The sequence below is a fragment of the Phyllopteryx taeniolatus genome, chromosome 15 (genome assembly GCF_024500385.1).
Source record: "Phyllopteryx taeniolatus isolate TA_2022b chromosome 15, UOR_Ptae_1.2, whole genome shotgun sequence".
NCBI lineage: Eukaryota > Metazoa > Chordata > Actinopteri > Syngnathiformes > Syngnathidae > Phyllopteryx > Phyllopteryx taeniolatus.
The window spans coordinates 4,496,406-4,512,504 of record NC_084516.1 but is presented as its reverse complement, the minus strand read 5'-3'; the positions used below and the strand labels follow the sequence as shown (position 1 = coordinate 4,512,504).

The window sequence follows — 16,099 nt, the reverse complement described above, 5'->3', positions numbered from 1 at the left end:
CGTACACACCTGTCCTCTGTTCCGTTCACGACAACTGCAGCTGAAAAATGTACTTCAGGACAGTGACGAAGTATTTCTACTTTGTTACTTCCCACCACTGCATATAAAAGAACATTGTGTAGCAAACATCTGTTAGCCCTGTTCCCGGATGACTCAAGCGCACTTCACACGTCCACAAGCGCTCAGCTGCCAAGTTTGAAGCAGGCGGTAAAAATTCCACCAAGAGGGAAAACTTTCTGCTTTCGCCTGCCAAGTTTCCAAAAGAGAGCCGCCGCCAGTGACGGCCTGTGATGTTATTTCAAAACCTCAATTCAATGTCTCAGGCTCAGAGAGACTTTTATTTTTTTTTCAGAACTGATGTGGACGAGGGAAGAAAAAAAGTTTGGAGATTCACATTTACGAGTTCCGATTAAAGAATGGCGAAAACACAGAGTTGTGTGATAAACTTTTATTTGTCAATTTTTTTTCTAAACAAATGGAGGTCTAGTCGCAATAAGAGATGCAAATGAGAAGATCGTCGGAATTTGCGTGTCCCCGGCGGTTGTCGGGGTTGCGGTTTCAGTGCGGTCGAGGGAATGAGCTGAAGAGTGTTTGATCTAAAATGAAAAAAAAAAAAAAAAAAACATCCACATCACAGAGCATTGTTGGGTTTCACAGATGACTTTTCGTTCGGCGAATAGCATTCAACACGCTTCACGATACGCAGAAATGTGGCAAATTTCAATTCATCAAAAAAAGTGGCTTCAAAGAGAATTACACCTTGTCTATTTAAAGCAAGCACATAGCTTAGCCGTTCAGGCGGCTAGCTTAGTGCTATCTCTAATTAGCACATATGTTGCAGTGCTTTAACCCTTTAAAAGCAGACTGAACACAAAACTGTGCAGCAACATGTAAACAGACAATATAACAGTACTAACAGTCATATATTTTTATCCTCTGAGCAGAACAACTAATATTAGTGCCGTACCGATGAGCTGAGACAGCTTATTTATTCTCAATAAAGCCTCATTATGAACCCCACAAATCTGACTGGAGTCAAGTCATGTGACTCGAGGGCCCCTTCCCTCCCCACCTCTGCTTTTTACGCCTCACCTCATTTGTGATGCTTCTTGTAGATGGCAATGTACTCCTGCACGTCGTCAGGCGAGCCCAGCACCACAGGGACCCTCTGGTGGATGTTGGTGGGCTGGATGTCCAGAACGTTGCCGGCGCCCGTGGTGGCCATGCCGCCCGCCTGCTCCATGATGAACGCCATGGGGTTGCACTCGTACAGGAGCCGCAACTGAGAGAAACGGACGCGCCGCAAGAATTGGTACACTGGTCACTTTACAGAGGTGTTAAAATGCTCCAGTAACGTTACAGTGGATTTACGATACAGTGACATTAAAGTGAAGCCCTAAAACTCCGCGAGCAATTGACACCCCTCCCCAAAAGGTTTTTAACCAGATTAGTCAACCCTAACTAATCCTTGTTGCACGAACTAATGAAGCCTGCTCGGATGGGAGGTGAAACATCTCCTAAGACGCCCACAACAGTCCAGTTGTGATCGATTCAATGCCCTGAGAATGGAATGACCTGGATAAGAGTTGTAATTGGCTATAGCACGACATGAAGCTCCTCATCTCACTTCAAGATTAGCAATAAGAGGCCACAAGATGGCAGCAAAGTAATACTTTTATTGCCTGCGCACAAAAACAGTTAATAGGTGGGCTTTTCAGCAAGTAACAGAGGAATATGCACATTTTTGAATGCCAAACCGCTCTGTTGAAGTCATGTGACAGTGTCGTGACAATATTACAGTGTTTCCCCTATATCGCTGTCCATCATTTGCTAATCTCCAGAAATAGTCGTTGTTGCTGTCATTGTTGTTGCTCCGTGTGTGCTAAGGCAGCGGTTTTTTGAAGGTTTATAATTACCGTAACATCGATGCTAATTTCCATTAGCGCATCTACGGCCTTTCGCATCATATGTTAGCAATAAGCTAGCGGACTTTTATTGGACAACATTTAATGGCTTGATTGAACATTTTGATGCTGAATCTCCCATTTTTTGAGCTTGAGAGAGTCAAAATAGGTGCTAAGGAATACTTTAACAAGTGTGTTTTAATACTGAGTCACATTCTCACCTTCCCTTTTGGACTCTTTACATTGGCGGGATACAAAAAGATGCCGCCGTAGACCAGCGTGCGATGGACGTCAGCGACCATGGAGCCCACGTAGCGGCTGCCGTACGGAGCAGAGCCGTCCTGGAAACACAGCGTACTCAGCGTCATTACCATCACACCGCTGCACAACTGAACTCAAGAAACAAGCGACTGTCGAAGGTGATTATATGATTATTACATTTACTTTTCATTGTTTTAATGAATTAATCTTTTGACCTCAGGGAATTTCTTCTTCTGTACATATTCCGTCACTTCGGGGTAAAAATGCTGCGCGTATCCTTCATTCAAGCTGTAGATTTTCCCCTTTTTCTTGATCTTCACGTCTCGATCCACCACGATGAACTCCCCGATGGCCTGGGGGAGCAATTGAAATCGGTGAGGTTTTTTTTCACCACGAGGAAACATCGCGGTCACAATTGGGCAAGTCTCGGCCTTACGGGGTCGAGCATGAAGCAGTTGACCCCTTGTCCGGTGGACAGGACCATCATGGTGGCGCTGCCGTACAGAGCGTAACCGGCCGCTACGAGGTTCCTCCCCGGCTGCAGGGCGTCTTTCTCGCTGGGCTCGCCCTCTGTGGTCTAGGGGGCACAACGGCATTTTTATCGACGGTTCCTGCATTGACACTTACCGTAATTTCTCGTGTATAATGCGCTCTTTGTTTCCCCCAAAAATCGTCAAACATCAATAGTGTGCATTATACATAGGTATGGGGGAAAATGAAAATAACTTTCACATTTTATAAATGTATGCCGCCATCTAGAGGTTGTGAAAAACCTGTACACTTTCATTCCAATATGCCACTGCCACCAAGAGGTTATGAAAAAGGTGGAGCCTACACTTTCATTCCAATATGACGTATGACTGCATATATGTACAGTTGTGCTTATAGGTTTACATACCCTGGAAGAATTTGTGAAATATTGTTGTTGTTTTTTTAACGTGAATGATGACTGAACAACAACCATCATTAATTTCTTCATGGTTATGTTTTGTTTAATGATAATGCTTTTCTGAAACGCTTGACAGATTAATTAGAATCCCATTAAAATAAAATTAAATGTGTTTCGTCTGGCCCTTCATGTGTTCTTTAAAGAATTGTACACATCTGACAAATTCTGCCTATGTACTCAAACATATGAGCACAACTGTGTGTTTTCTCATTTACTAAATACGTTGTAAAAGTAGGTCTGTGAACTTTCAAAATAAGAGCAAGTAAATAAAAAGAATGTATTACGTGTTCAAATAAAGTGCTAAACTTCAAAATAATTATTTGAAAAAACTAACAAAATAGAATTAATACTTCATGTTTTGATCATATGGGTAGAGGCAAAATCACGCATTGCAAAAATGCATTATCCATAGGTAGAAGGCTTTTCCAGAATTTTTAGGTCAACTTTGGGGATGCGTATTATACATGGGTGCATATTATACACAATAAATTACGGTACATAAAAGTAATTTTCCATTACATAAAATTAATTTTCCATGCACGTATAGGATGATACGGGTCAAATTTGAGTATCTCATAACAATTGCTGATACCAAATTATGAAATTGACTTCTGTTCCTTATGCTTAGTACCTGCATGACCATCTCAACTCTTTTCACTGTTGATTGCGATTCCCCCAAGAATATGCAAATAACATTTTATCTCCACACTCACCTTCTTGTAGATGCCAAAGATGGTACCGATGGAGACGAGACAGTCGATGTTTGAGGAACCGTCCAGCGGGTCAAAGCAGACGATGTATTTTCCCTAAATGGGAACAATTTCTTACATCATCAACGCTGCCATTGGAGTCACCAGTGCAAGGCCTTCTCTGCTGACATGAACACGGTCAGAAGAACTGACCTACATTTACAACGTTTGTTCCATTAAATTGTATTCATTTATTGCTAACAGTCAGTTGTCATCATTTGGCAGCATTTCTCTTAGTTACACTGCTTCCAGTATGTAAATGTGGATGTTGAATTTTTTTTTTTGTTTGTAATCTGCCCAGGTCCTTCAGAATCAGGAGTGCTGGCTCATTTAACTTAAACTATATTAGCAATGAGACTTCTGTAGTAATCTGGACAGATGAATACATTTAATAATCAAGCATTTCTGCTGAGTATGATGTCAATTATTTATATTTTGTATATTTTATGTCATTTTATTAGCTCTATGTTGATTGTGAAGCGCTCTTAATGACGTACGTGGCACAGTTGTGTGCGATTATATTGAGTTTTTGTGTAATATTGATGGTTTCTCTAATTTTGCCGTGATAGCGGTGCTATTAAAAGGTGGATTAAGTCGGGTAAGACCCCACTGAAGTCCATATAGAGGGCACATTGGCTCTCTTACGCTCTTGTCCGACTCCACGACGATGGCGTGCTCATCTTCTTCGGACACCAGCACGCAGGAGGTGAAGGACGACTTGATCATGTTGATGACCATGTCGTTGGACAGGACATCCAGTTTTTTCACCTGGTCTCCCGTCACGTTGGTGCTGCCGGCGATACCGTACCTGCCCAGAGAAGGAGGAGAAGGACCTTTGATTTGACTAAACTCGCCACTGTGAGTCTGTTGACACTGATAAAGGGCTCCGAAATGCCAAAAAAAAACAACAACAAAAATCCCCCAGCCCCCCCAACCAGCGTGTACCTTTGCCTCGGTTGAAGTACAAAATGCTGCTTGTGCGTGCAAACTAATTGCCACTTTTTGAGAGTGTTACTCGAACTTATTTTGTGCACTTTAAGGAAAGAGTTTAGGTTTACTGGGACTTTTGAGGAATACTAAGTAATGTTTAACACTCAAAACTGTCCAATGGACAGCATGTACTGTATGTCCAAATGCTGTGAGTTGTTTGTTGTTATCCAAAATGCGAAGATACAAAAATCCTTCGTTTATAGCGGGCCACCTTCGCAATAGGTGAAATCCACAAAGTAGCGTCACATATTGTTTCAATTATTTATATAATCTTTTATATTTATACATATTTTAATTATTTTTAACCTTTCCCAGACTCTCATTAATCTTCCCTATTAACTGCTACCATACACTTACAAACACTTCCTATACTTTTTAAAACTGTTTAAACTCTTGAACATAGAGTAATACACAGTAGTACTGTACACATTATGTCAACTTTTATGTCAGATGTCAACTCGTGCACAGTTTTGCCTCACTAGTAGCATATAGGTGTCCTACTAGTATGCCAAAGTTGTCATGCTAGTGAGGACACAGCATGCACTAGTACACAGACGTTAAGCTCGATATCAAGGATGTCAAAGCAGTTTAAGGATTTATCTGGTATCCTTGATATCCAGTTTGAGCTTCATGTACTAGTAAAGTCATTGTCCTCACAAGTAAGACAGCTATGGCATACTAGTAAGACAAGTCCAATTTACTAGTGAAGCGAAAACCATGCACCAGTTGACAATTCTGTGTTACTAGTACTACAAGTGACACTGTAAAATTCTACCTGTTAACATCTAGCGCTTCTCAAGTAAGATGAGGTTGTCGTACTACTAGTATGCCAAAGTTGTCTTACTATGAGCACAAAGAGGATACTAGTACACGGACCTTAGGCTGGATATTGAATCAATTCCTTATGGAAAGTCATTTCAGCATTTATTCAATATCAAGGATATAAATCGTATTTGTCTTAAGGCCGTACTAGTAAGCCAAAAGCGGCACTAGTAGTGAAAAAAAACAATGCTACTTGTGAGACAAAGTTGTTCCACTAGTGCGCTGAACCGTCCTAACAGTGAGGACAAAGTTCATACTAGTCCTTGAATCTTAAGATGGATGTCAAGGATATGGAATGAATGGTCAAACGGCTTTCCACATCAGCGTCGACAGAGAAGCCTTCAGGTAAGGAACTGAGGGGAGGACAAAGAAAAGAAGAAGAATCTTCTCACAGGTTGGCGATGCCGGCCTTCCTGACGGCGGTGGAGATGGCTTTGACGGCCGTGCAGATGGAGTTGAGCAGGTTGGTGAGCTCGCCGGTTCCGTGGGCCTTCCGGCCCTCCTCCAGGACGAACCTGGTGAGGGTCAGCACGTTGGTGTCGAAGGCTCCCTTCTCGGACATTTTCGCCGTCAGGTGCCTCGTGCGAAGTGGAGCCGCGGTTAAAGGTGCACTAGAGAGCCGAGCGACAACGGAGGGGGTGGGGGGGCATTTGGGGGGTGTGAGAGCATGCGAGCCAATCACCAGTGATTGCGCGTTTGCATGGGCAAAGTTCAAAAGATAATGAACATTTTCTACCTTTGAGGTGTTCAATATGTTATCATATATCACAAGGAATAATATTACACATCCCACTTTTCACTAATTCTACAAATATTACTCTACTCTATGGTTCCAGACTAATTGAAAAATATAACAAAAAGGAATGCGAGTATTTTAGCGAAAAAAATCCCCTTGTCGCCCCCTACACAAATGCTTCATGCTTTCAGACAGTGCCTTGTGTATTTATTCGCTTAACAACTGCACTGTAGAATTTTACATTTTCCTGTCAGTTGAAACTTGGCGCCCAATTTGGACAGTTGCACTTCGAGGTGTACTCACTTTTGTTGCCAGCGGTTTAATAGTTAATGGCAGTATGTAATGTTGGGTTATTTTGAGGGCAACGTAAATGTACATTTACACAAGATACACTCTGACTATATTGTAGCAAAGTGTCAGTTATTCAGTGTTGTCCCATGACTAGATATAATACAATATTTACACAAATGTGAGGGGTGTACTCACTTTTATGACATAGTGGATCTTGATAATTGAATAAAAGCATTTTCAAGGTAAAAATAAAATTAAGTCTGGTTTTTGCTCGCCTGTGACGGAATCACCGAGGGTGTCCGCCCGGGTCACCCGACTAGAGGTCAGATGTGTTATGTTTCACAACAAGACGCTGGAGTTGAACTTTGAACCCTAGCAGGCTTCAGCCATGAGTGATAGTAGTCATTGATGGCGCTCATTGCTTTTTCTTTCTGGTTAATGATAAATGATGTGATTTTATGCCATCTTTGTTCTTTGTGACCTTGATTTATTTTATTTTTTTTGCCATCCATTTTAGGAATGTGAATAGTTTACATGATATTTTGAATGAGCTAAACATTTTGAAGTTGGAATGGTTTGAATCGGTGAAGAAATGCGGAGGCAGGAGGAAATAATGTGTAATGTGTTTTTGTATGGGAATTTTATTGTGGAGAAAATGTGGAATTTTGGAAAAGTGGGTATTCTTGGGATGTTGAAAAATAGGGCCCAATTCTGAATGCGCTAAATATTTGGAATATGGAATGATATGGACCTTTTTTATTGAATGTCTCATTCAGTTGAATGGGATTTGAATTTTTGAGAAATGTGGAAGTAACTACTGACTGATGTTGAATGATAATAAAGACTTTTGGTGTTGAATAGCATATATGTGAAAAAGCAGTCAAAGCAAGAGTTTTGATACAGGAAAAAGTAATAATAAGAAGACGTCATAATATTACAAAATGAAGTTTTTCGTTGTTGTTTACGTTGACGTCAGGCAAACCCGGAAGTGTGGTGAAGGTTTTCCGTGTGTCCCGCGCATGCTCAGTGTGCTCTGCACCGCTGTGTTCCGCGCATGCTCAGTGTGCTCAGCGCAGCTGTGTCCCGCAATGGCCGCCTTTACCGCAGGAATAAACAAGCAGGGCGCCCTGACGACCATGGAGCCGTGCGCTCGACACGGCCGGGCGGCCAACGGAGGCACAGTCAAGGTCGGGGAGATTTCTAAATTACAACTACAACAGGAACAGAAGTGTTGTTTGGACCTTTTTTTTTTTTTTACGGCGACCCTTCGAGAGGCAGCGTATGCCTTCGTGGCGACCGAACGCCGCATAGACGTCAATTAGTCCCCATTTGGATGACATCTCGCTACAAATAACGTCGAAATATGACACTTGTGCAGCATTTTCATATCAATTACAATTTTAAACTATCGCTAGTTGGCGTTCTGTATGCGCTTGAGGGTCACATTTGCGTGTGCGTGCGTGCGCGCGCAGAGCAGGCCCACGGCTCCATTCTGTATTTGTGCCAGTAATGTTGATTATAGCGGTGCCTTGTATCAGAAGCACTGACCTACATTTACAAACATAACATATATATATATATATATATATATATATATATATACACATATATATATATGTGTGTGTGTGTCATGAAATTCTATTCATTCATTGCCGACGGTTTACAGTCAACCCCCTTCATATTTGCGGTTCGGGATTGTTTTTTTTTTTTTTTTTTTTTTGCTGATAAAACCTACCTATTCACCGTTTTTGTTTTTTTCTGTGCTCGGGCCAAAGCCGTGCCTAATGGAAAAGCAGTCATTTATAAAGTACCTCAAACAATTTCTAGTAGTAGCTCAAACATTAGATCAGTGAACAATTACTTTGTATTTTATTTTGTACTAATGAAGATGGTCATGGGAAATGTAATATAAGTATACATTTTCTTAAAAAAAAAAAAAAAGCTATTATTTGGTCTCGGGGGTCCCATATTCACTTCGGGACCCTAAGCATGTGCTTAGTTTGTCTAGCCTTGGGCTGATTGTGTGTGTGTGTGCTGATGTGTACACAACTTCCTCTTATAAATCCCTTTTTAAAAGAATAATTATACATTGTTATGAGTCATCGTGCGTGTGCGATGTGGTTTGCAGGGGCAACTTGTGTGCACACGCACGGGTGGTCCGGCCAAGCGCGGCGGTAATATTGTGTGTGTTGACTCACAGGTGCTGGAGTGCGGCGTGTGCGAGGACGTCTTCTCCCTCCAAGGCGACAAGGTGCCCCGCCTGCTGCTGTGCGGGCACACCGTGTGCCACGACTGCCTCACCCGGCTGCCCCTGCACGGCCGGGCCGTCCGCTGCCCCTTCGACCGGCAGGTGACGGAGCTGGGTGAGCGAGCCGCCCGGATGCCCCCTTCCGATCTCGCGATAAAGCTAATGCAGTGGCACCTCGACTTACAAATGACCAGACTAACGAGTTTTTCGAGATACAAAATAATAAATAAATAAATACCGCATAACTTTATCTGACAAAAGTGTACTAGCTTAGTGCTAACACACTATGCAAACCGCCATAGACAAGCTAAGGAAACTAGCATTAATGCTGCGATGTTATTACCCTTTAAGCAACAGATATTTGAACACAAACGGTGCAGTAACATGTAGACAGACAATATAACAATACTCACAGGCATATACAGTGGACCCCCACTATCCGCGGGGCATAGGGACCAGGCCACACCGCAAATAGTGAAAATTCGCCAATAATTGATGCCCTTTATAATTACATTGGGTGAAAAAGATATTTTAGGTTTTTATTTTATTTTTTTAAACCCAAAACATTCTTGACTGTGGATAAACTAACATCATCCATTTTCAGGGTTGATTCCCTGCCCCCCAAAATAAAAATAAATAAATAAATAAATAAAATTAAAAAAAAACAACAAACAAAAATTATATATATATATATATATATATATATATATATATATATATATATATATATATACACACACCTGTACTTGTATTCTACTGCCCCCTTGTGGCCAAGGCGCGCACACTAGAAGGAGCTACACAATCAGTGCATGAAATCAGGATTCACAAACTGTTTAATTCTTTACATACTATTTTAAAAAAGCATGTTATTGCACTGTTTTTATAGAGGACAATACTGTGAAGTGCTCTTTTCCTTCAAACATTTTATCGACTCAAAAGTCAAGGCACCACTGTATAGATTTTGCGGCTAGTGTGACATCATAGCAGCGAGACGGTGTTTAATTCACCACTTTGTGGAATATAAACGTGACATATTACAAAGAAGCTTGTCCATAATACCTCCGTAAGGGTACCCAACGGTACCGAAAAGCGTGATGTTCGCGTTGGCTATTTCAGGACCCTTACCAATTGAGACGCCCTAAAAAGTGTACAGAAATGAACTGAAACAGACTGCTTGGTGTAAAAGGCGCTACGCTGTTCATCTCTCCACCCAGGTGACTCTGGAGTGTGGGGTCTGAAGAAGAACTTTGCCCTGCTGGAGCTCCTGGAGCGACTGCAGAACGGCGCCACCAACCAGTCGGGAATGGCGGAGGACGCTCAAAAGGGAACGGGCGAGGTGAGACGAATGCGATCTGACTGCGCGGCTTCCTCTCGCAACCATTTTTGAATTCTTGGAAACTTGCAATGAGGGAGTAGACAGGAACAAGCCAGACGATTTTTCCCCTTGTCAAAAAAGTCAGCTTTCGGGTATTTGGGTCGTCGGATACTTACTTTAAAATAATTTTGGTGGAGGAAGAATCAGAGTCACTTTTATGAAAGTGCCACCCACCAAAATGTGATATTTTGTATATCGATAGCAGTGCGTCATCCGCTGCGACGAGGACGAGAGCCACACGGCGACCATGTACTGCACGGTGTGCGCAACCCACCTGTGCGCCGAGTGCTCGCAGCTCACGCACTCCACCCGCACGCTGGCCAAGCACCGGCGCGTGCCGCTGGCCGACAAGCCGCACGAGAAGACGCTGTGCCCGCAGCACCAGGTGCACGCCATCGAGTTCGTGTGCCTGGAGGAGGCGTGCCAGCCGGGCCCGCTCATGTGCTGCGTGTGCAAGGAGTACGGCAAGCACCAGGGACACAAGGTCAGTTTATGCCGCTCACGCACTAGGTGGAGGTTCGTCATTAATGAAGCCTGAGCGTTCCATTCCATTTTTACATGTTGGAAGCTTTCAATTTTCATCTTCTGCGTTTTGTGGAGTGCCGAGTTGGCATCATGCCATCACAGCAAAACACAACATGTTTGTTATGTTCCTGTTCTTCAGCACGCGGTCCTGGAGTCAGAGGCCAACCAGATCCGGGCATCCATCCTGGACATGGCGCACTGCATCCGCACGTTCACCGAGGAAGTGTCGGAGTACTCCAGGAAGCTGGTGGGCATCGTGCAGCAGATCGAGGGCGGCGAGCAGATCGTGGAGGACGGCGTCAGCATGGCGCACACGGAACACGTGAGGCCGCTGGCGTTTACGAACGCGATTTGTTGTTATTTGGCCAGTGGGCGAAGCGACCACACTCTTGATTCGTGTCCGTCTGCGTCTCGCCCAGGTGCCCGGCACGGCGGAGAGTGCTCGCTCCTGCGTGCGCGCGTACTTCGCCGACCTGCACGAGACGCTGTGTCGTCAGGAGGAGATGGCGCTGAGCGTGGTGGACGCGCACGTCCGCGAGAGGCTCATCTGGCTGAGGCAGCAGCAGGAGGACATGACCATCCTGCTGTCCCAGGTGTCCACCGCCTGCTTGCACTGCGAGAAGACGCTTCAGCAGGTGGGACGTGGGAATTTGAAGTCAAAATTATCATATATATATATATATATATATATATATATATATAAGGGGGGGGGGGGGCTGAAAATAACAGTCTCAGCTTCATTCATCGTTTTTTTTTTTTTTTTAATTATTATTATTATTTTTTTTAAATATCATTTCTTTGTCTCTGTAAAATGTCTTGCATACTTTTCAATGGCGCAATACAAATGAACTTGCCTTGTAGGACGACTGCAGAGTGGTGCTGGCCAAGCAGGAGATCAACTGTCTACTGGAGACTCTTCAGAAGCAGCAGCATCAGTTCACCGAGTTGGCCGACCACATCCAGCTGGACGCGGGCCTCCCGGTCACCTTCACCAAGGTACACTTGCTCCTCCACGAGTCTCGGTTACACATTCATAGCCGTCCGCAAAACCAGGATCCAAAGTCTGTGTTCCTATGGAAAGCCCTTTGAGTAGTTATTTACTATCTTTGATACTGAGCTTCACTCATTCCCTCCTAGTTAACATGGATATTTGACTTCTATAGCCGTCAATGGCAGTGAAGTAGTATGCTGTTTGCCCTCACTTAGTAAGTCAATTCATCGCACTAGTAGAACTCGTAGAGAGACTGTGTCTTACTAGTAAGTTTTACTAGTGTGCTGAATTGTTTTACTAGTGGGGACAAAGAGCATACTAGTAGCTGGATATAAAAGCTGTGGCATAAATGCTCAAACGGCTTTCCGCGTTCAGGACAACCGGGTCCACATCGGCCCCAAGATGGAGATCCGCGTGGTGACTCTGGGGCTGGACGGTGCTGGGAAAACCACCATCCTCTTCAAGCTCAAACAGGACGAGTTCATGCAGCCCATTCCCACTATCGGTACCGCTCAAGAACACACAGCAAAAAATAATTGCTCAATCACCACTATAGTATGTTCCAGATGCTCGTGTTTGTATTTTTGTTTCGTTTTTGTTTTTAACAAGGTTTCAACGTGGAGACAGTGGAATATAAGAACTTGAAATTCACCATCTGGGACGTGGGAGGAAAACATAAACTAAGACCGCTGTGGAAACACTATTATCTAAACACTCAAGGTAGCATTTTAATGTTATTATGCAGCAGTAATATTTGCTTTTTTTAAGCGCTAACATATTTAGATCATACATTTTTCTGTACAGTGGAACCTCGATTTAACGGATTAATACGGGGGAGGGATCGTCCGTTAAATCAGAATGTGCGTTAAATTGAAGCACCTTTTTTGTGGCCGAAAAATACCCAGTACGGTACAAAATTATTGCAAATAAATATTTTTTAAAAAAGCTTTCAAATGTTTGAAGTTTTCAGGTTTATCCAAGCTTACCTTGCCGGTGCATGAGATGGGTGATTTTGAGGTCCAACTGAACACTATTTTGTGTCCATTAAATCAGAGTCTGTCAAATGGAGGTACCACTGAACATGTATTTTATCAGGGTTCTTCAGGGTTAAGGAATCAAAAATTAAGACCTTTTGAAGGCCATTTAGGTCAAATTTAGGTTGTGGGTGAATGTTATATCACAATATTGTAAGATTTGTTTGGGCAGGATTTCTCAAGTTGAATTAATATTCCAAAATTAAGGCCTTAGAAACTTTAAATATCTTTTTAAAGCCCACTTTGATCTAATTAAAGACCTCTCCTTCACTAAATACGACCACGCTGTGGGTGAATATGTTGAGAAGGTTTACAGTTGACTTTTAAGGATTTGGGTTTTTTTTTTTTTTAGCCTTAATTTTGGAACTATACGCCTTTTAAAGATATGGAAGCCCACTTTGATCCAATTTAAGACCTAGCCTTCGCAAAATATGACCACAGGGTGTGGGCGACTATATTAAGCAATGTTGTAATAATATTGTTGAACTAAATGACACAATAAGAAAGTTAAGTTGGAACAAATACTGGATGACAAGTGCCAAAGCTCTTTTCCTGTTCCTTTCCACCTCCCGTGTTGCACGCAGCGGTGGTGTTTGTGATTGACAGCTGCCACCGGGACCGACTGATGGAGGCGCACAGCGAGCTGGCCAAGCTGCTGACCGAGAAGGAGCTGAGAGACGCCCTGCTCCTTATTTTTGCAAACAAGCAGGTACTGGACAGCCATAGGATAAAGTAAAGTAGACTATAAACAGCGGTGCCTTGAGATGCCGTGACCCGAGTTTTTCCGAAATATGAGCCGTCGTTTGGCTGATTTACGTTTGATTATTTTTTGTATAGCTGCTGTATGGTGGCAACTCCACCTTACTCACTCACTTGAACAAGAAGCACTTCGGCAGGCAGCGAACAATTCTGCAAAAAAAAAGAGGCTTCAAGCTCTTTATTGCAATTCCCATTGAAGTTTACTGTCAAAGTAAATGAGAATTACGTGCATTTAAAACAACCACATAGCTTTGCCTAGCCTGTTTAGCGTGATGCTAGCAAGCAATGCAATCCTCCATAGACGGGCTAACATATAGCATTGGTGTTGCGGTGTTAGAACCCTTTCCTTTCAATGGGGAAAAATGATTTGGGATCTGAGTGTTTTGAGTTACGAACGTTTTCACGGTGCGAATGAAACTCATGTCTCAAGGTACCACTCGATTGCTATTTAGGAATTTTTGAAAAAGTACAATGAACGCCTCCATTTGAGAACATCTCACGTCTTTTTTGCCACAATTGCTCAGGACGTTCCTGGCGCCGTGTCCGTGGAGGAGATGACGGAGCTGCTGAGCCTGCACAAGCTGTGCTGCGGCAGGAGCTGGCACATCCAGGGCTGCGACGCCCGCAGCGGGATGGGCCTCCACGAGGGTCTGGATTGGCTGTCCAGACAGCTGGTGGCCGCGGGCGTCCTGGACGTGGCCTAGAATGTACCGCCGACACGGCTGGTTTGATGACACTCGGGAGCGCTTATCTGTGAACGAACACTTGAAGGTACACGTTGGAAGAGCCCTGACATGTACTACCGCTCTGCTCCTCAGAGGGGCGACGTTGAGTCACTGAAAAAGCCCACACCAACCACCCCCACAAGCAGGCTGAATTTCATACGCATTATTACCAACACTCGTCCAGTATGGAAAGTGGCATATCCAGTATATCAAATAAACGCTCAAACGGCTGATCCTTGATATCGTTTGCCTAATAGTATCATTTCTCAAGTCGTTTTTTTTTCAACTTACTGTTACCAAGTCCCCAAAACTCCAGTGTGCTTCCTAAAAATTGTGTTCTTCTCCTTGTTTTCCAAAAATGTTCTAATATGATTTGGGCAACTATGCTATTAGGCTAACGATATCTAGCTTAAAGGTCCAAGCACTACAGTCTCAGTCATAAAAAAAATTCTAGGGATGGGCGAGTACCGATACCAGGTCAAAGGTCTCAGGCAGGGACAACTGTCCCAGAGCCCGCAACATTCTGGCGCTACTAGCAGGGTCCAGGTTACTTGTGTGTGACACATACATATTAGTGGGGCCTGGTAGTGTTACTTGTACAGCATAGTATTGTACTACTGAGGTTTAATTATGGGCTAGTAGGCCAAAAGTGCCACTAGAAGGGGAAAATGATTACCAGTAAGACAGTTATTCAGTGTGCTTACTAGTGATCACAAAGAGCGTACTAGTACATGGACCTTAAGCAGGGGCCCAAGGCTATGGAATCAATTCTAAATGCGGTGACGAACGCAATAGCAGCTGATATTAAATCTCGGGGGAAGTGAATTTTATTAACTTTAGGTCTGAACGTTGTGCTCTCTGTTACTGAACAACGTTTACTGAACGTATTTATAGTGGGGTTTTTGTTTTTTTTGCACGTTTAAAATTGTGCAAACGCACTTGCTGTCCGCTGCCTCGTCGTAGTCCAGCGGACAAACTCTCTGCTGTCTCCTTCCAGTATTAACGTCACAACTCTCGACGGTCTCATGGGAACACGTCCGACAACCCTAATAACTCTTCGTAATGTGAACTTGTAAAACCCCTCCTGCCACTGACACTTTTTGTCTCATCAGCAAAGACACAACCTTTGAGTTTATTCATTGCTATGTAATGTTTTTACTACTTGTTAAAAAATGTCAGTATGAAATGTCTTTTTCTGCATAGTTTGCAAAAACGTAGAAGCACAATACACCTCAACACCTTTTGTTACCATCTGACTCGATGACTTTTTTTGGGGGGAGCGGGGTAAATTATTCGTATTGTGATGTCAAAATAAACTGATTGACCATATTTGTCTGCATGTGACTTTTTGTTCCCCAGTAACTCAAAGTCTCCATTAAATATGAACATGAGTAGTGGATTATCAATATTTTAAGAACATTTTCAGTGTTAATATTTAAGGAATTTCTTAAAGAATAAGTCAAACCACTAAAAAAAATTATTAGACGTGGTAAGCTCTTTTTCACCCCTGTATGTCTCAGGTACTTGATGGGAGATGTGTCGTTTTGGTTGTTTTGTCTTTTGTTTGAGAAGAAATGAAACCAAACATGAATCACAATATTTAAAAAATATATATATTGAGGTACATTATTTTTTCTTAAACCATAATGCATTTATTTTGAAATTTTAAGATTGAAAGGTTATGTTAAAAAAACAAAACACCTTGAGAAGAGAAGTGATTGACCAGGTTGGTCATTGGTT

General features: G+C 42.9%; 2 protein-coding genes across 3 annotated transcripts; one reads left to right on the top strand and one right to left on the bottom strand.

The window, feature by feature from the left end:
* Positions 1-433: 433 nt before the first annotated feature.
* LOC133465100 (fructose-1,6-bisphosphatase 1-like) lies at positions 434-6,286 on the bottom strand. The gene is made up of 8 exons (XM_061747550.1): positions 6,068-6,286; positions 4,509-4,671; positions 3,828-3,920; positions 2,602-2,742; positions 2,381-2,518; positions 2,126-2,245; positions 1,093-1,282; positions 434-596 (listed from the first exon to the last, which is right to left on the bottom strand). Exons 1-7 carry the CDS (start codon positions 6,235-6,237, stop codon positions 1,094-1,096), a joined length of 1,014 nt encoding a protein of 337 aa, XP_061603534.1. The 5' UTR covers positions 6,238-6,286; the 3' UTR covers positions 434-596; position 1,093.
* A 1,448-nt stretch (positions 6,287-7,734) lies between these two features.
* Positions 7,735-15,688, top strand: trim23 (tripartite motif containing 23). Of its 2 annotated transcripts, none has more exons than XM_061800384.1 (11): positions 7,735-7,889; positions 8,903-9,065; positions 10,165-10,286; positions 10,531-10,809; positions 10,990-11,172; positions 11,270-11,485; positions 11,712-11,846; positions 12,217-12,346; positions 12,451-12,561; positions 13,460-13,584; positions 14,159-15,688. In XM_061800384.1, exons 1-11 carry the CDS (start codon positions 7,791-7,793, stop codon positions 14,336-14,338), a joined length of 1,743 nt encoding a protein of 580 aa, XP_061656368.1. In that variant the 5' UTR covers positions 7,735-7,790; the 3' UTR covers positions 14,339-15,688. The 2 variants fall into 2 exon arrangements, with proteins under 2 accessions (XP_061656368.1, XP_061656367.1); XM_061800383.1 differs by having other exon boundaries at positions 10,528-10,809.
* Positions 15,689-16,099: the final 411 nt, after the last annotated feature.